At 35.4% G+C, this 23855-nt stretch overlaps 1 protein-coding gene across 1 annotated transcript in view; it reads left to right on the plus strand.

The window, feature by feature from the left end:
• Window positions 1-23855, plus strand: part of LOC140154313 (thyroid hormone receptor beta-A-like) — a 29446-nt gene that overhangs the window by 502 nt on the left and 5089 nt on the right. The window contains exons 2-7 of the mRNA XM_072176887.1: window positions 5875-5895; window positions 19555-19670; window positions 21114-21255; window positions 22363-22577; window positions 22759-22902; window positions 23591-23849. Coding sequence (XP_072032988.1) covers window positions 5875-5895; window positions 19555-19670; window positions 21114-21255; window positions 22363-22577; window positions 22759-22902; window positions 23591-23849 — 897 coding nt within the window. The remainder of the gene's footprint in view (window positions 1-5874; window positions 5896-19554; window positions 19671-21113; window positions 21256-22362; window positions 22578-22758; window positions 22903-23590; window positions 23850-23855) is intronic.

A 23855-nucleotide genomic window follows, 5' to 3' on the forward strand; every position in this document is an offset into this window, starting at 1 on the left:
CACATACTATGTATATATGTCTTGGATTCTTGAATTCAGAATACAGTCTTATTCCTCATGTTCCTGGGTCTTATTAGTTATTTTTTACAGTAGATAGATACTAGTATATTGAACTGCACTCCTAAATAAAATAAAAATTTAAATTTAATATGTTGGACATCTTTCATTACAACTTGTGTCATTTAAAGGGCATTTCGTAATCCACAGCCTCATCCCCCCACTTTTCCCCCACAAAAAGTTGAGATTTTTATACCACTGGATACCTCTGGCTCAGTTCCAATAATTGAAACTCCCGGCTCCGACCGGGAGTTCCAACAGGTGCTGTGTATGTGTTACAGTGTTTGTATAATGTTTAATGTGCATTCACATACACACTTAGCCGTCGGTTCGAAGAAATCTTTGCTCCAAAAATTATTGCAAATTACACATTTGTAATCATTTTTCACCACAAAATATGATATGAAAATACAGGTGAGCAATGTATGGAGAGGTGAAACAGGTTATTAATTATTGTCAATATTAATATTTTGCGACATTTATAATGAAAATAATTAACACTCTAGCCACCCTATGGCACCTTCTACAACTTGAGAACAAGTCCTCAAACGTTCGAAATTTGTAGTTACTACAACTGCCTCTGGCTACATAATGTTTATGTACCAAATATTTCTTGCAGATTAATTCGATTAGCAAAAATATCGCCAAATTTGAATTTCGTTCTGGCGCACCAGAACGAAATTACAACACATTATCTATGGAGCAGTGTAATACACATAATCTCTCAAAATCGGAATCAACTGAAATTTTGGAAATAAGCTTTTTTCGTGGATATCTACTGCAAAATGTCATAAAAAGAGGATGCTAGGATCATGAAATCCTCCTTTAAGGTGGTACTATACTATACTACACCCCTTGATGAATTTGTGACTGTTTTTGCATTCTTCTCAAAAAATAGTAAGACACTGGTATATTAGGGGCAAGGAATCCAATCCAGTTACTTCACTGGAATTTCAGTGACTCGGTATATTATTTATGATTTAGAAAAGAGGTACCGTTAGAATGTACCTCATTTCTTAAATGAACCACTTGTCTCGAATCACTGAAATTTCAGTGTTCAAAGTAATTGGATTCCTAGCCCCTATAATATAGGTCTACATAACTTTTGTTAATTATTTTTTGAGAAAAATATAAAATTAGTCACAAAATTTATCAGGGGGTGTAGTCTGTAGTACCACCTTAAACTGCACTCCTAAACCAAATTTTAATACATTGTATGTTGGGCATCATTCAGATTTACAGCTTACAACATTTAACCATTGTAACAACAATTAACCTTTAAAAGTATTTAATAAACTGATAAAAGTACATGTTTACCATGTTTCTGTGAAAAAAAGTCCAGGGTAAAGTCAAATGTTTATATCGGTGATATAAACGTGTTGGAGTCGAGTGTTTATATTTTTATCACAAAAACCTCTATAAGGCCAAGGAAAGTCGATTTTGAGTTTCCCGTCACCCGCCCTCACTTCATTTTCTGACCCTCACTTGAATTCATTATTGTGATTTTCCAAAAAATACCGATAAAAACTGGTTATATTTGCAAAAAAAAAATTATGAATAGCCCTTTATTTTTTGTGGAAAAATCAAAATCAAAACATGCATTTTGCTGTTATTAACCTTTCAGACTCTTTTTAATATACTTTTGAATCTCATTTGGGCTCAACATCCATCTTCAAGTGAGTGAGCGGCAAATAACAACACATTTTACATGCGTGTTGGTTATATAATGAAAGGCAGAAAAATAATGAATAATGAAAAAGTTACCTCACTTGTTTTCAGAAATTATGTGACGGGAAACTCAAAATTGACTGTTAAGGGCCTAAATGTGATATAGTGTTAATCGTATGCAATGCCTCCTATACTTTTTATGTGTATGACCTAAAAATATAAAAATTAACATGTTATAGTGTTTTAAGTGTTATCAGTTGTTTTTTACAGTGTACTAGTGCCCCAAAACTTCCTATCCAAACTTCAACTGTCAAAATTTGAGATGGGTTTGTTCCATTGATTGTTTTAAATAAACCTGACTTGAATGAATGTGTTTTAAATGATAATCCCAATTTGATCACCAGATATATGAAGATTGAAAACTGATCTATGATATTTAAATGTTTACACGGACACCAAGTAGGAGGTTAGCACTGTTGTTCCTCAAAGCATTCATGATGATCCCACCCATCCTAAAAATAAAAGTCAAAATAAAAATAAAGTCTACTTTTCTTACACAGTTTGTGCCCTTTTTGCTATAGTCCAGTTCTGCCACTAGTATTTAATTTTTAAACTGGTCAGAAAGTAGTTTACAATGTATTTTTATGAATAATGAATGAGAAAATGTACCACTAATGTTGTTGTTGATTTCATACAGCATAAAACATCAAGTTCTCAAATTCAAAGAAACCAGAATACTAATACTTTGTAGAAACCAAGACAATTCAGAAAAATAGATACACAGTCTAATTATTTACTATGTCTAGGCTTCAAGGTCTTTCCAGGAATGAAGTTCATTACTCTAATGGCCAGTGACTAAGGCAAGAAACCTTCACAGAACACCCACTTATGCAGCTTGCCAGATTATGTTGTGTTTGACATATCAAGGTCCTAATAATAAAGCAGGTTTTCAACACTTTTCTTTTGCTATGTAATAATGGTAATAATGAGTGGTTTTACCTTGAAAGAAAATCGGACAGGCTCACATGGGTTGCACACATGCATATGTCATTATGTGTGAGTCATGATGTTGTTGCTACCATTTTATATTTTGAAATTTGTTGGAGATGAGACCTTCAACATGTTCAACATTGTTTTGTGCAGACTCTTCCATTTTCAGACTTAGGGAAAACTGACAAAAATTTAATTGGCCCAATTTGTGTTCTTTTCATGCACTTTTTGACAATTAATGCCCCCTATTTTTCAAGATGGATTAAAAACTCTGACCCCATTATGCTAGACTTCCAAGCATCTAAACAAAACAAAAATAAACTGAAAAGTTGACTTTTTTAGTGAATCGTTTGAAATTGGATATTTGTTGACATTAGGCCTATTTAAAACTTATAGGCCGAAGTGGACTCTTTTGTAGAGATTCCCCTTTTGCATGTGTGTGTGTGGGGGGGGGGGGCATGGGGGACACAGGAGGGTGCATCACACTCCTGCACCTTTAATTTGGCTACATCCCTGGTTCCGAGATCTAGTCAGAGGCAGGGAGAGGGTTTGTTGATAAGGCCCTTCACATTAAATTCTTAGTTTACTGTTTAAGATTTTTTTTTAATGAGGTAACTTTTAATTATTAAACCTAATTACTTATTAATTTCTTTATTTTGAAACAAGTGGTCACTGGCCAATATCAACTGCATTTGGCACTGCAGATTTAATTATATTGCAGTTATGGTTGATTTTACGCATTGATAATAATGGGTGATGGGTGTTCTTTGTTTGTTCAACATCATACATTGTAGTTAGGATGATCAAAGAAAGAAAGTAGCAAATTATCATCAAGTAACAGGCAGGACAGTATAGCTTATTATATAATCAAAATTAAAGTTTCCTTTCTGTGTGAACAAGAACTGTTTTTAAAACAGACAATACCATAGATGAAGATCATAAATGATTAATAAATAATATAATGAAATAATAAGATCAAGGGCCTATTTATTTATTTATTTATTTAAAAGGTCAAATAAGGTACATTGTTCAATGTGGAAACAGTGTAGGCTCTATTTGGAAAAGATCAAATAAGATTAATAATCAAGAGTTTGAGCAAGTCCATTATGTTTTTTTCTTTTACTTCAGCATAGAACTGGATCAGTTTCACAGATCATACACAAAACCCCTTTACACTTACATATTATACTCTTTCTTCACAACATTGTAATTGATGGGTTTAAAACATCTACATTTGTATGGGTTTACTTATTTATGCTCTAAGAGCTTCTAAGTTGAGACATTGTAGGCTTTAATCCATTTTCTTTCAAAAACTTGTACATTTTGCCCTTGAACTGGTTTATTGTTTCAACTTGTTTCTACTGATACAAACAGTGGTTGCGGGTGAATTTAGGGTGATATGCAGTAACTGCAGGGCCCCAGCAGAAACAGATCAGGTGAATCATGAATGCGAGTGAATCCATCAACCACCTATTGAGGTGGTTAATAGTACCGTAGTGAATTTAAATAGCACACATGGATTTTGAGCCCTACTTGGGAGTTCGGACCTCAGACAAATATTGTAAATTGTGTCAGTATGGAGGCTCTTGTCCATTCAAATGGGATCTTTGAAGTGAAGTGACATGTTCATTTCAAGTTGGTGTATGTATTCTGCACATACAGCTTTCATATGTTGACCTCAGGTTATCCTGAAAGTATTGTCTCATTTCCATCAATTAAATGAGACAAGCTTTGTCTTAATTAACCTAATTAACACCCCTCATGTCCTTTCCTCTCTGCCTATACCAGGTGTTGATAATGATGTCATCAACTTGATAAGAGGTCTATTTTTGTTATGGTAATTAACAAAACATATAATGATGTATGAAAACATAACCCCTTCATCTTCATGTTTATCACAACTTTTGTAATTTGTCCTGGTATTTTGAGCTGAGGGAGGAGGACTGAGTGGCTGGTACCCTCTGAAAATGAATAATTATTATTACATGTATTTCAAATTTCCTTAGTGTTGCTTAGTGTTGTTAATATGATTCTGATGAACACTGTTGCTTAATATGTGCACTGTTCCTTATGACAAGCTCGTAGCACTTACATGTACAAAGTAAAATTAAAAACATTTTAAGGTACACAAAGCAAAAGCCTTAAAGCCTTAATGAATGATTTCCGTCAAATTTTAATTTTGTTATTCTTTAATCAAAATGTTGAAAAAATATTAGTTATAACTGCGCGGAAGGGTTGCTGTCCATTTTAAGTTGAAATAACAAGGTAAAGTGATCTAAGAAATCACACTAGTTATTTTGACCATTTAACATGCAGTTCTATGGGAGGACATATGTGACCCCTCGGCACAACTGAGCCCTGAAGTCGCCAATCATCATTTTTGAGATATTCAACCAAAATATGCTGCTTGAAATTAGGTTTAAAATGATGTATATCATGTCTATAGTACTTGACATTTAAGTAGTGAAAAATCAATAAAACAGTCAATAAATCCTTTGTTTCCTATTGTTTATTGTTAAGTTCGATGGAGCATATCTCAATAGTGGCACTGGCGACATCCGGGCTCAGTTGTGCGAGGGTCACATATTATCATAATTTTTTAATTATGATAATATGTCGAACCTTGCTCTGTTGACCTACAAAGAGTACAAATTTGGCCGATTCCAAAATTAACCAATTTCATATTATAATATAAGATCGTACATCAAGGCTTTAAATAATATTATAGAGTGATTTACATAATATAAGTCAGAAAATATACAGATCAACAAAGTAAAACACATCATGGAAAAAAACTCGCGATGTAATGTTAATGGTGTTCTGCCAACAACTGGTTGGGTGTTTCGGAAGGGTATGTTTCCCCCTTTCTGGGTGAAAGTGTTGTAGTCGAGACTTGCATGTTCAAGACCAAGATTCAGATGAGACCATGCAGTCAGAGACTGAGACCATGTGTGTAAAAACTGTATGTGAAATCAGGAGGGAAAGCCCCTGAAATTTGTGTATCAATCACAAAGAGTCTGGTTTGATGAAAGATTTTTGTTTTCAGTACTATTTTAAGATACCAGATTATCATCATCATCATCAATCATTTAGGTTGATCAGTTGTGCCAGGAATTGTTGTTTTATAGTTATTGTACTGTTTCTGTTTCTTTTTCTCAGGTCCTACAGAAGCAGAGAAGAGTAAGTACATGGTTTACTTATGAATTCTAAGCATAATGTTAAATGTAATAAAAGGAGATATTTTTATTGTAAGTGATGCAAACTGTATAAGTAATTTTTAGCCTATGCGTAAAAATAGCTTGGTCAAACGAAGTAGGCCCTATTGCTTTGTTGAAACAACCATTCTATCGCTTCAGGGAATAAAACAATTTTTATCTTCGTCAAAGAAATGCTTTCTTCAAATTTCGTAGAAATAAGAAAATTCCATAGTGTGTGTACATGTATACCTAAAATTTAGGATCTTTGGTCATACTCAAAGATGGAGCTCCCATACTATACTCTGTCTTGATTATTCATGTCCCTGATGACCTGATAAGGTTACCCATTCCCAATCCACATTCCCATTGTTTTGTGTATGGGCTAGAAAGTAAACATGCTTATGCAAGCATCACTCTTCATCCTGGACCCACCCTCCTCAGAGGTCACCAAATATAGACGTCTATTAGATGCCTAAGCCTGACCCTGACCTATTTGTTGTTGTAGTGAAGTCCTGACGTTCTTTGTTCTTCATTGGGTGAAGCTTTACCTATTACAAATCATGAAAGTGTGGACGCTTTGACTAGTAATTTGTGTTTTCTGGTGATGTGACATCGTATCCACTACCTGTCGCCATGCTTCCTATAAATCCCCAATGATAGTTGGTTCACAAAAGTGAAGCCTCACCTATGGAAATATTTCAAAGGGTGAAGCCTGGATTAACACATTTGCTGATAAGAGTGATGCTCTGCCTTTGCTTTTTGTAAAGTATGTGAAGTGATGGTGAAATCCTGACGTTACAAATAATTGGCTCAGGTGAAGAAAGGTGATGACCTGAGGAGGGTGGGTCCAGGCTGCAGAGTGACGCCTGCATTAAACCCTTGTTGATTGTATAACTGGTCTGCATTATCTACAATCTATACCTCATTATCAGGGTCTATAGGAGGCCTGGTAAGGTGAGGGTCTAACAAATTAGACTGATAACAAGTCTCAGTAGATAGTAAACTGTAATTGGAATCACTGGAATCATGTTCATGATTCTATTAAATGGGTGTGTGTGTGGGGGGGGGTCTTGTATGATGCACTGATGATGGTGCAGTTTGTTAGTGCCAGAATACAAAAATAACCAAAATTTGATTTTAAAGCTAAAGAAAAGTGTAACAGATTTCTTTAAAAGCCTCCACAGTTGTCCAGTTTACTATGGCACTGTCAGTGCTCATAAGGCCCTTTACAATTGAATACCTGAGTGCAAGAAGGGCCCAACTCCAATGTTTTACAAAAATGAGTTAGACCCAGCATTTTATTGACAGCAGGCTGTTCTTCCTTTTATATGAAAGATGAGCCAAAATCCACTCTATAAATGGTCTTCCACGTACACTTAATCATGGTTTTCATGGAAGAAAGGCCCAACTCCATGGAGTTGGGCCCTTCTTCCACAAATATTGGGTTAAAGAGGAATTTTGTTCATACATGAAATCTGCTTTTCACTACAATAAACTTTCTTGCTAACATATTACATGCTTCTACTTGTGCAATTAATGGATAATTACCTAATTTCTGTAGCTATTCCTAACACATCTGCTTACGGAACTGGCACTTGCAGTATATTAGCGGAAGAAGGGCCCAACTCCAGCTCGTATTAAGACCTGTATCGTTGCCATGGAAACATCATATATAATTTCGAATGTATGTAATATTGTATGTTCATGTGTTAAAGGTCCCCTGAAGATGAAAACATTCTGTCTATAAAACCTTTCCAAATATTAAGTTTTTTCTGAATATCTCAAAAACAGTTTTGATGGAGTTGGGCCCTTCTTCCACTCAGGTATTCAATTGATTCTTAGTTTCCTGTTTCCCGCCCCCGTCCAAAGTAGAGAAATGCAAAATATTTAATTATTTTATTTATATTTTGGATTTTCTATTTTAAAAATAACTTTTCAATGACTCCCATTTGCTACTTTCTTGCAGAAAACCCAACATTTTAATGTAATTCCCCTGCTTTGAAAAGACTTGATTCAGTCTATATTTAATAACCTCAATCTTTGGTGTGGGTGGAGCTTCCAGATACTGCCAAGGTCTTTTATATTGACTGGTTCTAGATGACATATTAGCTCCCAACATCTATGTAGTCATGGAGCCACAGAACAGTGGAAACCAGTGAAATTGTCTTAGTGGTTGTCCAAGGCCAAATATTGGATAAGAAATAAATCTAGAGTTATGTAACCTGGTTAGACCATCTGCTGTGTGGTGAGATAGGGTTAGATAAATGAGCATGTGAAAATATAACAAAGCCAACTCAACATGCTCAAGTCTTTTATATAATTAAAATTCATAATAAATTTATTTGGTTTCACTTTCAGGCATCAATCATACCATGCCCGTATTTTGGGGGGCGTTGGGGGTGCGAGCCCCTGGGGTAAAAGCAGGGCGGCCAAAACGAAGGGGCAGCAAAAACAGGGGGCGACCAAAACGAAGGGGGGGGGGGGCAAAAGGATTAATAAAGAATAAAGGGCAGAAAAATTTGAGAAAGTATAAATAATTGTGAAATAATGGTAAATACATCAAAATGTGTTGCTTTTGCTCTTCACTTTTTCAAACCACCAGAAAAAAAAATTGGGTCAACCTTTTCGGGCTCTTGAGGAAGGGGCGGCAAAATTGAATTTTCTTCACCCCCGGGGTAGGAGTGGCCACGGTACGCCACTGATTACTGCCTATTAGTATAGGGTCTATGCTAAATCATAATATTTTCTGTGGTGGCATTTTCCCCCAATTTTGCCCTCCCCCAGTTTGCCCACCTAGTCTAGGACAGAAAATCCACTAATTTTGATCAAATTTGCCCTATTTGAACCAAAATTCTGTCCTTTGTCAAAATTGCTCTATTTTGAGTCAAATCAATCTATGTGGGATAAAATTTCCCCCACCTTCCCTTTAACTTCGCTCCCCCAGAAAAAATTCTTGCCACTTCCACTGAATATTTTATTTTGTACCAAGTATGATAAAAATTCCTTTAAAAAAGGAATTGAGCAGGCAACTGTGATGTGTTCCATCCAGTTCAAGGATATATTTTCTTATTGATGATAAACATGTAAATGTTGTGTTCATTAAGAAAAGTAATGGAGATTTGAGTGGTAATTTTGTGTTTCTTGCAATGGAATTGCTCCAGACTGTTTAAATGTCAGTACATAATTTATAATGATTGGCACATAAGGTTTCAGAAAACATATAGGGTCAGTCCATATCGAAACAGATTGAGTGTACACCCACCCTCTTGGATTTTGCTCTCCTTTGGCTCAGGGGTACCTTTCATGGATCCCTAGGTGAGGTCACAAGAAAAAATTTCGTTTATGAATGGCGGGCAATCAAAGTTTGGCGACCTCGACCAAAATTGTGAATTTAAGGGGTCCAAATGACAAAGTGCTCTCTTTGAGGGCACTTTCTTCTTAATTTAATCAGTTGTGATCCTCTTTTGAATGTGGTCACTCACTGGCTGTGTCTGAAATACCTAATGCCCAAAAAGATAGATTTCGGAATTTCGTTGGGATTTCAGAGGGGGTCAAAATCAGCACTTCGTACTGTTCAATCAAATTATCTTGATTTTGAAGGACCCATGATAATGTCACAGTGCACTTATAGGTCCTAATTATGTTCAGAATGGATTAACCATATGCCAATGTCTATGAGCAATTCAAAAAAAAGAGAAATTTCTAGACCCCTACAGAATTTTAGGCCACCCCTAAAGTGGTTCAGCCACAAATGGCACTTAAAGTCGGCAAATTTTGACCCCTAATAACTTTAGGTGTACACCAGATATGAATTTCTAGTCTTTTGCATCTGAAAGAATGTAGTTTAATGTTACTAGGAACATAAGATTTGTTTTGTATTTTTTGTGTTTTAGTATTAAGTTGACGCTTTCAAAAATAGTAATTTTTGCCTAACATACCATGCATACAGGATACGGTACAAAATGCCAATTTTAGTATGATATTCTTTAAATATTTTTGATCACTTTATAGCCATTTGTATTATTTATCCTGATATTTCAAGTTGCTCTTGAGTCAAGTAATAAGAAAAAACTACTTTCTAATCCTCTGTATGGATTTTTAAGGGGTCAAAATGCACTTCCTGGCAACGATGCACATGCAAAGTACAGGTTATGGGGTCAAATTTTCAGAATGCTCCCAATTATGTCAAGTAATATATCAAATTACTCGTATGGTCATGAGGATTCCAAAATGTATAGTTTGTTATGTGTCAGACCTTTCAGGAGGGCGCTATGACGAAAAAAATGTTCATAGGTCAACGACCTTTTGAAAGTATCAAAACACAAAAATACAAAACAAATCTTATGTTCCTAGTAACATAAGACTACATTCTTTCAGATGCAAAAGACTAGAAATTCATATCTGGTGTACACCCAAAGTTATTAGGTGTCAAAATTTGCCGATTTTAAGCGCCATTTGTGGCTGAACCACTTTAGGGGGCCTAAAATTCTGTAGGGGTCTAGAAATTTCTCTTTTTTGAATTGCTCATAGACATTGGCACATGGTTAATCCATTCTGAACATAATTAGGACCTATAAGTGCACTGTGGCATTATCATGGGTCCTTCAAAATCAAAGATAATTTGATTGAACAGTATGAAGTGCTGATTTTGAACCCCTCTGAAATCCCAACGAAAGTCCGAAAACAATCTTTTTGGCATTAGGCATTTCAGACACAGCCAGTGAGTGACCACATTCAAAAAGAGGGTCACAACTGATTTAATTAAGAAGAAAATGCCTCTCAAAGAGAGCGCTTTGTCATTTGGACACCTTAAATTCCCAATTTTGGTCAAGGTCGCCCAACTTTGATGGCCCGCCATTCGGAAACTAAATTGAATTTGAATTTTTTCTTGTGACCTCACCTAGGGGTCCATGAAAGGTACCCCTGAGCCAAAGGAGAGCATAATCCAAGAGGGTGGGTGTACACTCAGTCTGTTTTGACATGGACTGACCCTATATTGAAACATTCTTCAATCTTTAATTTTTACTTAATTAGCATGTTAATTAAATATGTTAATGATAAAACAATCGTTTTCAAACTTAAGCCGAAGTTGAGTGTGGTCGGGTCAATTGCCATTGTATTGTCTGGTATCACAAGTCGATGATGTCGCTGACGGGGGTAGATGGATCATCATCATTGGTGCCGGATAGAGCAGCATGTATGACAGACGGAGTAATTCTGCAGATTTAAAAGTAAAGTTATCGTCAATACAAATTGTCAAAGAAATTAATAATAATAATAATAATGCATTTATAAGGGGTGGTGCAATAATTATGTGTACCCGTGGGGGGGTGAATTCTCAAAATGGTCTACCAAAAACGCAAAAATCTTTGCCCCCCCCTTTCGACGTGCCAAAAACCTTTCCCCCTTTTGACATGCCAAAAATCTATGCCCCCCCTTACACATGCAAGATTTTGGGGAACCCAAATTTAAAACCTTAAATTGTCTTATCAGATAATGCGAGCGCAGCGAGCAGGAAATTTTGCATATTTGAATGTGTTCCTAACGTTTTCCTACGCCTTTTTAGGGCATAATATAGAAACGGTACCCAAAATATCTGTGCCAAAATTGCTTGCCCCCCCTTCGACCTGCCAAAAATCGCTTGACCCCCCCTTTTGACCTGCCAAAAATGCTTGCCCCCCTTCTGGCCTGCCAAAAATCTTTGCCCCCCCTATAATTCACCCCGGGGGTACACATAATTATTGCACCACCCCTAATGCACCATCTATCTAGACAACCTATTCCGAGGCGCAAACATTGAACAATTAAAAATTAACACACAATTATAAAAACAGTCACATATTGTCATAAATTGGAAGTCCCTGAAAGAAATAAAAAAAAAAAAAAGAGAGAGAAAGTCTTGTTGTGTGAGTCGATCAATTATAGTTTTTAATTTTATATATTTATTATTGCTGATATGCAAAGCGAGGACGTAAATTCTATTTAGACTAGAATCTATATATATCATGTTGTCATTTTAATAAATGATAAATAATTCAGAAATTGTCTGATCATGTGATGCACAGCGAAATTTTTTGCATATTTGAACATTTTGTAACAAATCTCTATCCCAATAATATTAGGGCGTAATTCTGAAACGGTGCCCAGATGTGCCAAATATCGCTCCACCCCAATATTTTGAACTTCTGCACAGGCGCATTGCATTATGGTCAATTCTGGGAATTGTTTTGACTGAACTATGATGTCAATGCTCTAGCAAGGTCATGTTTGAATGTAGTATGGACTTGAATAGACTTTTATCAATGTATTTATGTAGGTATTTTATTGGAATCGGTGGTGACTCATGTTGTGATGTCTGGTCCTATCAAATAATATTTAACTTCCATGATATCGTGGTTAGGAACTTAATACACCAAAAGCTGATAGATCATAAATAGCTTTTTGGTATCCAAGATTAAGAGCATAATTACCAATACCGCAATATTGGTGATCCCCCCTGTTGGTGATCTATCCCTGTCCTGCAACCCTCCAAACTATCAGACACATGCTTGCGGAAATTAAACTTCATAAAGAATAGTAGATTTAACTTAATTATAGTTTTTTCCCTAAAATCTGGAACAAAGGTGCTTTTTCAGTTTAAAAATTCTCAAAATCCTGAAAAGGAGTAGGGCCTATATATGTCCAGACTCAGGTATGCCAGAAAGATTGTAAGGGGCTGTGCAATAGTTATGAGCCCCCCTCCGGGTAAAATTTTCAAACATCCTGCCAAAAATCAATTGACCCCCTCTCAAACCGCCAAAAAATGCTTGCCCCCTCTGCCTGTCAAAAAATCTTACCCCTCCCTTTGCACAGGCCAAATTTTTGGGATTCTAATTTGCAATCCTGAAATGGTCTAGATATATATATATTTGCTAGCGCCGCCGCGAGCAGGAAAATTGGCATATTTAAGCATTTTGGTACTATTTTCCTAAGCCTTTTTAGAGCGTTTTATTTAAAACACAGTGTATTTTACCCATACGAAAAATCATTCCGTACCGTGCATGCACAGATCACTGACAGTGACGCAATCAACCAACCAGCAGTTGGAAAATCGTTTTCCCAATGACATCATCGCTGCATTTTCATTGATCAAATTCAGAATCGTTCAAAAACACAAGTTTTTAATTGCAAATATTTAATTTTTGTGTGTATGATAATGAATGTCACTGTCTATCTCAAATTAACATCGTTTATTATCGTAGCGTTGAATGCGCTGAAGCTTGTGAGGCGGGTCCGTTGCAAATTTGGCGGTTCTCTTGTTTTTTGTGACATTAAAAATCCATCTTTCGCATGGCCGCTGTGTGTGTGTGTGGGAACGGGGGTCAGCTATGCAAGCGCTGCATGCATAAACACTAGTAGTAGTACTGCTGACTGAGTGTACCAATCGTAGCAGGGTGTAAAATATACAACAAAGTCAATGTTTAATCTCAAATACGTTATGGGGTAAATATAAGCATTTGAATAATTTAACAATAATTTGAACCTGAAAAATAAATGAACATGAAAGTTCATGAGTGATTTTTCAACATATTTGACTGTTGGATACATATGGGTGCTGCAACTTTGGAGTTAAGGCAATATGGCGCGTTACTTTGAAGTTGGTAAGGCCCTTCACAATTAATTCTTAGTTTCCTGTTTCCCACCCACGTCCAAAGCAGAGAATTGCAAAAATATTTAATTATTTTATTTTGGATTTTGGATTTTCTCTTTCAAAATAACTTTTATTAACTTCAATTTGCTACTTTCTGACTTTTATCATATCAACTATAATGATGAATAAACAAAGAACATAACTGCACCATTACTTATGAATAAAATCAAACATAGTTGTAAAATAATTAAATGCATGTTCCTAGTCAAAACCGGTTGATGTAGGTTGCGACTACTTGTTTTAAAATAAAGAAAATAATAGATAATTAATAATTAAAATTCACCTCATCCCTTGTTTTCAACCATGAAACAGGAAACTAAGAATCAGCTGTAAAGGGCCTAATGGGTAAATTACACTGTGCCCCATGAATGTGTGCCAAAATCGCTTGCCCCCCCCCCCTCCTAGACTACCCTGTAGTCCACTTGCCCATTGTGCATACTCTGGATATTGTATTTAAGCTTAAAACTCTGATTTAATTAATGTGTGCACAATTGATAGATTTTCACATCTGATCAGTCACCCTACTCCCTCTGTTTGTTAGCTTCCCAAGTGGACTACTGACATTGCCTTGCGGTTAAGATTTTTAACACGGGACTCTATGGAGAGTTAGGCCAATTTCTGGCCTAACTAAAATTGGGCATGATGTAATGCATCTTTAAATGGATCTGCCTTGTGATTGGTCGCCCATACCTCGCTATGGTTTAAATCGTCTGGGCCAGCGCCATTACCATTAACTACACCGTAAACAACTGTCTGTGGTATTTGCGGCGCTTTTGTGTTGACGCAAAAGTTAATCTCTCATCAAACATCTAGCGCATACTTGTGGTTAATGGACTGATAAACAAGTATGCTTGACAGTGTGTTTTTAGAGAGCAAAGTCCAGGGGGTAAAGTTCTGCTTACAATTCAAAGTTCATAGTCGAAATTTCGGGGTTCGCTATCAATAAACTGTTAGATTCCAAAATCAGAATTGTTCAGTATTAAAGTGAGCCGTTATAATTATGCAAGATAATGTTGCATTCAATTACTTTTATTGTCACTAATCGTCTGATATTTTTAACTCTTTATGACCATTTTACTATTGAATACTTTAATTTTAATAAACATCAGTATAATTTTGAGTTCAACGAAATGGGTTCATCATGACTAATAATAACATATTTTTAATAAAATTCGACTATGGCATAGTCTACCCCCCTCCCAGCTTGCCAAATATTGCTTGGCCATCCCCCCCCCCTTTTTTGGCTAGCCAAAAATTACTTCCCCCATCCCAATTTTACCAGGGCTCATAATTATTGCACAGCTTCTAATTATTACGATCTTTATTCTTGGTATCATGTGGCAAACCATTTATTGTAGGCCTACATGTCCCGGGAGTCACTCCCATTGTGGCCTGTACACCATCCGCGATAATGAAAAGCGCGTAAAAGGGTCGATTTTGTGGGTGGGTAGGCACGATCTGCAGCGTGTCGCGTTTAGGGTGTCAAAAACATGAAAAATTAGAAAAAGGGTAGCAAAATTGCAATTGCTAAATACGCTGAAATGAAATTTAGGGTATGAAATTTGATGTTAGGAATGAAATCCCTGTTTAGGGTGTCGTTTTAGCCAAGGGTTAAATCCTTGTTTAGGGTGCTTTTCAAAAGTTGATTATCGCGGATGGTGTACAGGCCACAATGGGAGTGACTTCGGGCTACATGTACTTGGACTGTATTTTGTCAAAAACACTAAAATTAATTGTGATTTCATGATTTTGTAACACGAAAACATATGAGTGCATCTAGTGTTTGAAATTTTTATTGGCCCAAACTCAATTGTAAAATCAACACATATATATATTCTTGTTAGTGACACTTCTATTTGGGTTCCTAGTAAACATGGTAAAGACTTCAGACTCACAAATAAACAACATACAGGTACAGTAATGTGCCAAATTAAGGGACCATTCACAAACACTTGTAAGGGGGGGGCCTGATGCAAAAAAAAATATTATCACGAAACATTTTTTCGGGCCCCCCTCCCTTTACAGACCTCAAAAATTTCAGGGCCCCCTTTTTGACATGAAAATTATGGGTCAACCCCATAGAAAAGCATATAAACTCAATTTTTCCAGGAAAATTTTTGGTCATTTTTTTTCAGGCCCCCCTTAGGAGTGTCAAAAAATTTCAGGGCCCACCTTTTTGCATCAGGCCCCCCTAACAAGTGTTTGTGAACGGTCCCTAATTGCAGTTAAAAATTTACATGCATGCGCTGACATTTAATACAAGTAACCATTGAATCAGTGACATATGTTAGGATTCATAAACCTTTTCTTTCATTTTTTTCTTCTTACAATTACAAAATTAACGTCATTAAAATTCAATACTGTCTTGGCAAGTTTCAAGGCTAATTTCCTAGAATTCATAAACAGATAAATGAATAAAGCTAATTATTTTCTCAAATACCTCAAATCAAGGCTACTTATGAAACTGGTTGTTATACTTTTACATTGTCTATAATGTAATGTAAATGACAGTAAGTAAAGCATTATGCAGAATAAGATGATGAAAAGGAAAATATCGTGGTCATTGCCCTCACTTTATTGATAATTAGCTAATTACTAGGAACTTGGACAATAAATATTTTTCTCTCTTCCTGACTTTAATATGTGACCGTACACCACGAATGAGCCGTAAATGTCCTCAATTGTATTCTGAGTTACAGTGTAAAATGGGCATGAAATTGAAATATTATGAATATACCTCAATTTGCCCATTTTACACTGTACCTCAGAATACAATTGAGGACATTTACGGCTCATTCGTGGTGTACGGTCACATATATGTGATCTGATCCAATCAGGCTATTAAAAGTTGGCAATATTAATGAAACTGGGATATAGGCTAAAAGAGAGGAGAAAAAACAATAAAAATCATAAGGAAATGGATATATGAAAGCTTCATAACTTTGCAACCAAGTATTCAAGAGACCTTAGGATTCAACATCAGTAAAGCCCGATCCTGACTCCACTTTGCAGCGTGCTGCGATGCTTTTCAAACATCGCTGCATCGCGCGATTAAATTAAAATGTACATTTTAATCGCGGGATGTTGCGATGTTTGAAAAGCATGTGGGGTCTGCATCTCCTTTTAAGGACATTCTACCGACCTTGATTTTCCAGCAGCCAATCAGAAGCGTGCACGGCTGCGATATCGCAGCGCGATGCGAAAAAAGTTGAACATTGTTCAACTCCATCGCGGACCGAAAATTCCACCGCGCGATGAGAATTTTCACCGCTGAGCTTGTAAAAATCTGGCTTAGATTACAATTTTTATAGCATTGCAGCATCGCGCTGCGATGTGGAGTCAGGACCGGGCTTAAGTGTATAGGAGCAAGTTAGTAATGGTAGTAACTATTTTTTTCCCAACATTTCTGACATTTCAATAAAGGTGGCCGGTTCTGTTATAGATTCAATATTCTTTCACTATCACATTAAAGTAATATTATTCAATGTATTTTTACAATATACAATTCAGTCAAATTTTAATTTTGCTATTCTTTGCCAAACTATGAAATAATATTAATAATAGTAACAACTGTCAGGAAAGTTTTCTGACCAGTCAATTTGAGTCAAAATAATGAGCTAAAGTAAAAGAACTTATTTTGGAACATATAAGCCTAGTTATTCATGTTTGTAGGGGAATTTTTGCTGGTATGGTGTCAATGGAACATTATAAGGCCTTTTAAGGGGTGGGGTATGAGCGTTTGGACAGTATTTATTGTGGGACATTTAGAGCACATCAGACATATCGAATTGCATTCTGAATCTGAAGAATGTCCTTCTGATATCAAATAATTTTGATTTTTGAAATTAGCAATGTAATACACATTTTATGGCAAATGATTAAAATTGATATTTAACAGTACTCAAGTAAACTTTATAAATCTGATTATATGTACTTAAAGTGTATGTAGGTGGGATGAAAAGCCGACAATCAATTGAAAATTTTGACCTTTCGTATTGAAGATATGGATTTGTTTCCTAAAACACAAAAAAAAAAATAGGTCTTTGGGAAAAAAATCCATATCTTCAATATGAAAGGTCAAAATTTTCAATTGATGTCGGTTTTTCCTCCCAGCTACATACACTTTAAGAATATATATCATTAGATTTATAAAATTTACTTCGAGGATTGTTATATCAAATTTTAATAATTTGTCATAAAATTTGTATTATATTGTAATTTCAAAAATGAAAATTATTTGATATCAGAAAGACATTCTTTGTATTCAGAATGCAATTCGTTATGTCTGATGTGCTCATGTCCCACAAAAAATACTGTCGAAACGCTCAAAAGGCTAGCTCATTTCAGATCCCTTAAAAAAGCTATATTCTGAGAGCTGCTAAAATCCAGTGACAGGGAGGGGTAGGTTTTAGCAATTCTTGGGGTATAGCATTTTTTAGGGATTGTCAAAGCAAAACGGCTCCATCTAGTAGGGCTACTTGTTTTGGGATTTCATAGATAAAACAATGAAAGCTGGCTCATAACATTGATTGGTTTGGCAGGGATGTATGACATCTGCTGCATTCCATCTATCAATATTGGAAATGTGTTTAGTGATTACATAACACCCATTAAATGATTCAATATTCACCTTAACAAAGGACAAGGCTTCTGGCTAGCTGGCTGCAGCCATCAGAGAATATTTGTTTGTATGGTCATTAGTCATTACTTCACATTAGTCATTTAGTATGTTTAGTGGCTGGGCATAATTTTATCTGAGACTAATTATCATGATTATATCTACAAGAAAGGGTCCTACTCTTAAATTACATATGATAGTGTCATTTTTACCTGTTCAAAATATAATTAATTTGCATATTTACATGTTAATTGGACTTAAAGCCATAATGTACGATCTTATAATATGAAATCGGTTCATTTTTTTCCCAAAGCTAATTTTTTTGCATATTTGTAATGTTTACACATGTCCCAACTTGCACCTAAATGTAAATGGAATCGGCCAAATTTGTTGCCTTTGTAGGTCATCAAGAGCAAAGTTCGACATTAAGTGATAATTCTGACTTTATGTCCTCCCATAGAACTACTTGTTAAATGCCCAAAATAACCAGTGGGGTTTCTTTCACTTTACCTTGTTATTTCAGCTTCAAATGGACAGCAACCCTTCCTGGCAGTTAATATTATTTCAACATTTTGAATAAAGAATAACAAAATTAAAATTTGACGGAAATCGCACATTAAGGCTTTAATAATTTTGATAAGTCTGCAAGATAAATGCCCATAAAATGAACAATTCTTCCATTTGAATTCTATGATCACAGTCTATAGTGACAATGTTTAGGAAATGGATATGATAATTGCCAGAGTCTCGTGTCAATTTGTAATTAATCATAATTGAACCGGAATTATCTGCTCTAATTTGATCAACTATATGACAAAACTTGTGCAATATAATTATAAGCTGTTAAAGGCAAAGCACATACATGTAGAGAAGGTGTCAAAAGTGTTGCATCAATCACATTCAGGCTGACAAACCCAAAGAAGTGACCAATATTAATTTTATGTAGAGTGATCAGCCTAGAATCACCATATTATTGATTTGAATTTTGTGACAAGTTAATTTCATGATGAAACAGAAGTCCCAGGCCCGTACAGAGGATTGTTTGGGGTTTTTTTTTGGGGGGGGGGTGTTGATTTTGAAAAAGTGGGACTTCTTTCCATGAGGGGGGGCAATTTTGTGAATAGTGGATTTGCTTGATTCTTTTGCTCACTACACTCGCAAATTCTGAAATTTTGAGACTTTTTGTATACTTTTACATCCCCCTGCATACAGGCCTGATTACGCCTAAAGCAATGTGTGAAATTTAAATTTATCCTGATGATATAGTTTTTATTAGGGCCTATACTTTTATAAATATTTTCCTTTTGTTTTCAATCAATTTTTTATTTATGTAGGAGCACCATATATACCTAGTTATATGGATTTAACCAATGGCCCAGAGCCATGTGTTGTGTGTGGAGATGCTGCTACAGGTTATCACTACAGATGCATGACATGTGAAGGATGCAAGGTAAACAAACAAACAAACAAATAAACAAACAAAGAGTACCTTTCAAAGGGACATACAATGTATCTGACAGTGTAAACAAATATTTGTTGTGTTTCACCAAATGAAAAACATCCCTATCCTAAGGGGTAGTGAATTCTTAAAATGGTCTGCTAAAACTTTTGGCTATGCCAAAAAAATCTTTGCTAAACTGCCAAAAACCTTGCCCCCTCCTTTTTGATCTGCCCAAAAAAATTCTTCCCCCTTCCCCCTCTTTGCACATTTTTGGGATTCCAAATTTAAAACTTAAGTTGTCTTGTACTCTTATCATATTATGCAAGCAAAGAAAATGTTGCTTTGAAAAAGCTTGATTGTCGCTGCATACACAAAACACCTATATTTTGATCAGCTCATAATCAGCTGGAATTGTTAGGCTTTTACCACTATGCCGAAAAATAGACCCACATTCAGAGTGATATAGTTGACATGTCTGGTCTATATTATGCATGAAATAAAGTAGACAAAGTATAGACTTGAATTAATAATTTGTGATACTTCTGCCGAGATGTCACAAGATAAATCATCTTTTTATATAGATATTAATCCGCAATGTTATAAGGCCTGCTGATTACAAGCTGATCAAAGTATAAAATGCAAGTTTTTGGCCTTTATTTCCAGAAATTGGCAAATGTATTAAAATTTGACCAAGTTAATTTGCCAGTTAGTTCCAGCTGGACAATTTAGTTATGTTTTATTTGGCAAAACATGATATTTTTTAATTACTATGTATTTGTCTAGAATTGTGACAAACAATAACATTTGAGAAACCATTTGTATTGCTTTTAGCCTGGTTTCACAAAGCAGGTGAATTAACAAAAGGTGAAATTTGGCAATAGGCTCCAGAATTTTTAATGTTTTTTTTTAAATAAAACCAGATCTGTTTAAAAGGTGATTTGCCTAGCTGGCAGGTACTGAATTCAATTAGAAGAAGAAGAAGAAGAAGCCTTTTAATAACCACTATCTGGTAATTGTGGACAAAAACAATTAAAATCTATGTATAATTATTCAAATTGTTTTTCCCATCTTGATATAATTGTCTAAATCCATCAGATAAAATTCCAGATCATGGATGTGGTGTTTACAGCAAATGTTAGAGACTATTGTTTTACAAAAGTTAAAAATGTCAACAACTGGAAAAATGGAGCAAATGTAACCTATAATCTATAATAAACCAAATTTCCTAATTCCTCAGAGTTGTGTGCTGTGCATCTAGCGCATACAAGCGTGAACACAAAAATGATAAGCACATTCGTTGATCAACAATCATTTATGCAGTTGGCCCATTGGTCATCGAATGTGCTCCCAAGCACTTCACCTCAACTTGCTCAATGATCACTAGCACATACACGGAACGCTGAAAAATGAAGACATTTATTTTAGTGTCAAATGCTTTTGTTGTCTGTACAGGGTTTCTTCAGGAGGACAATACAGAAGAACCTGTCTTACTATTGCAAATGGAATGAGGAATGTATAATAGACAAGACCACACGCAATCAATGCCAACAATGTAGATACAAGAAATGCATAATAGTGGGAATGGCACCAGATTGTAAGTCAACATCACCATCAGACTAATGTTTTGTTTTTTTTGTATCCTTTGTTATATTTTGATGTCAGAAATAATGTTGATAAGTCTCAAGGAATCTTAGCTGTGAAAATGACGATTTTATACAATATTGGGACCATATCTAACAAAAAATAAAAAGTTTTCCTGAGAAACTGACCCTCAAAGGCATCATGATTTTGTTTACTTGTGGACATCCACAGGACCAAAAAAAATTCTTGGCTTAAGGGCTGGGGTATGAACGTTTGGACAGTATTTATTTTGGGACATCAGAGCACATCAGACATATCGAATTGCATTCTGAATACGAAGAATGTCATTCTGATATCAAATAATTTTGATTTTTGAAATTCGCAATTTAATACACATTTTATGGCAAATCATTAAAATTGATATTTTTGATATTTAACAGTACTTGAAGTAAACTTTATAAATCTGATGATTTATACTTAAAGTGTATGTAGGTGGGATGAAAAGCCGACGATCAATGGAAAATTTTGACCTTTTCGTGATTGAAGATATGGATTTTTTCCCAAAACACCAAAAAAATTAGGTCTTTTTGGGAAAAAAATCCATATCTTCAATATGAAAGGTCAAAATTTTCAATTGACCGTCGGCTTTTCCTCCTGCTACATACACTTTAAGAATATATCATTAGATTTATATAATTTACTTCGAGGACTGTTATATATCAAAATTTGAAAAATATCAAATTTTTATAATTTGTCATAAAATTTGTATTATATTGTGATTTTCAAAAATGAAAATTATTTGATATCAGAAAGACATTCTTCGTATTCAGAATGCAATTCGACAGGTCCGAGGTGCTCTCATGTCCCACAAAAAATACTGTCGAAACGCATAATAAAGGCTCATTTTAGATCCCTTAATAAAATTACAAAATCAATAATATGAGATGTGCAATACAGACTAATCGGCATTTTCAGATTCAAAAATTTGCCATTCCCCAAATAAAAGTTAATTTCATAAAGACAAGTTCATTATTGTCTCAACCACTGCCAAACCTGGAGTTTATGTCCACAAATACATTACTTTTGACTAGCACTATTAATGTTTGTTTTCTCCATTTAGTGGTACTAAATGAAAATCAAAGAAAAGCCAAACGAAGATTGATCAAAGAGAATCGTGACAAAAGAAGCAGAGAAGAGATGTTGAGACAGACAGGATTACTACTCACTAACAGGTTGACAGATGGAGAAGAGGGTCTTATTAACGCTATTGTTATCGCTCACAGAGAAACTAGTTACTTATATAGGAGGAGGTCCAGCTCATCTTCAGGAGATGAGGCAAGTACATTGTGAACAAAGATGCATGTTTGGTTTGGCATGTATATTAAAATTAGGGTATGTCATGTCGAAATACTTGGAAAGGGAGAAGAAAAAAAATGGCATCTTTGCCATATTTTGTATTGCATGTCAAATATATATTATATCATAAAAGAAACAAAATTATTTTTACTCCTTTTAGGGCGGTGAACCAGAGACTAAGAAACAACGTTCCTGCACCAAAGAAGAACTAGAATCTCTCACCTGGCAAAATCTTGCTGGTATAATGACCCCCTCTATTGTCAAGGTAGTAGAGTTTGCCAAACGGGTACCAGGTTTCATTGAGGTAAGAGGGCGCTGTTGCAAATAACTACCCTTTTGTGATTTTTCTTCAACAAAAATTGAGACCCATAATGGATGTGGATGTTAACTCAAATTTAACATAAAATATTCTGGGTTGGTCATCCAAATTTCACATCACAACATTTGTGATGCGATCATGCCAAATGAGTCGGATGTAGATGTTTATTACATGAGCCATTCTCAGCTCTTTATTTTGCTGAAAACCCCATCATATAAATTGGATATACGGTTCCAGAGATATGGCCATTTTAGGGTTGCTCAAAACAACAAAATACTAAGGAAGTTGAAACTATTATTGGCTATATCTTAAAATCAATATTCCCGACATCTGACTCATTTTGCTTGATCGCATCACATTTGACCTTTTCTATGTAAAGTTTGGTATGAAATGGGTAGAAATTGTGAAAAAGCACCAATTTTGACCAAAATTCTGGGCCTCGGGTTATTCGGGTATAAAAATAGGTCAGATTTTCTTGAAAAATTGGAATAAATATGAATTGGGAAGCCCTGGTATAAGTTGCTTTTGTTTTGTTGATAACCTTTTAGTTGCTATTGCTTGCATTTTTTGTTTTCTCCCACTATTGCTTTATGCATGCATAATTATTTTGCACCAAATCTATTTGCATATTCACCACTTGTTTTATCCTTTTTCCTCCTATCCAATTAACCAGCTTCATGGAGAAGATCAAGTCCTTTTGCTTAAAAGTTGCTGCATGGAAATAATGTGTCTCCGCATTGCCCAAAAATATGACCCCGAAAATGAAAAGCTCATACTTGGCAATGGAGTGCGGGTGGACAAGTCCGAGCTTAACAATGGGGTTCTTAACGAGCTGGTGGAACCTATCTTTGATTTTGCTGTAGGTCTGTCACGCTTAGAGTTGACGGACACAGAAATGGCTTTGCTTGCTGCTGTTTTGCTTATTGCTGGAGGTGAGA

The sequence above is a fragment of the Amphiura filiformis genome, chromosome 6 (assembly GCF_039555335.1).
Source record: "Amphiura filiformis chromosome 6, Afil_fr2py, whole genome shotgun sequence".
Taxonomy (NCBI): Eukaryota; Metazoa; Echinodermata; class Ophiuroidea; order Amphilepidida; family Amphiuridae; genus Amphiura; species Amphiura filiformis.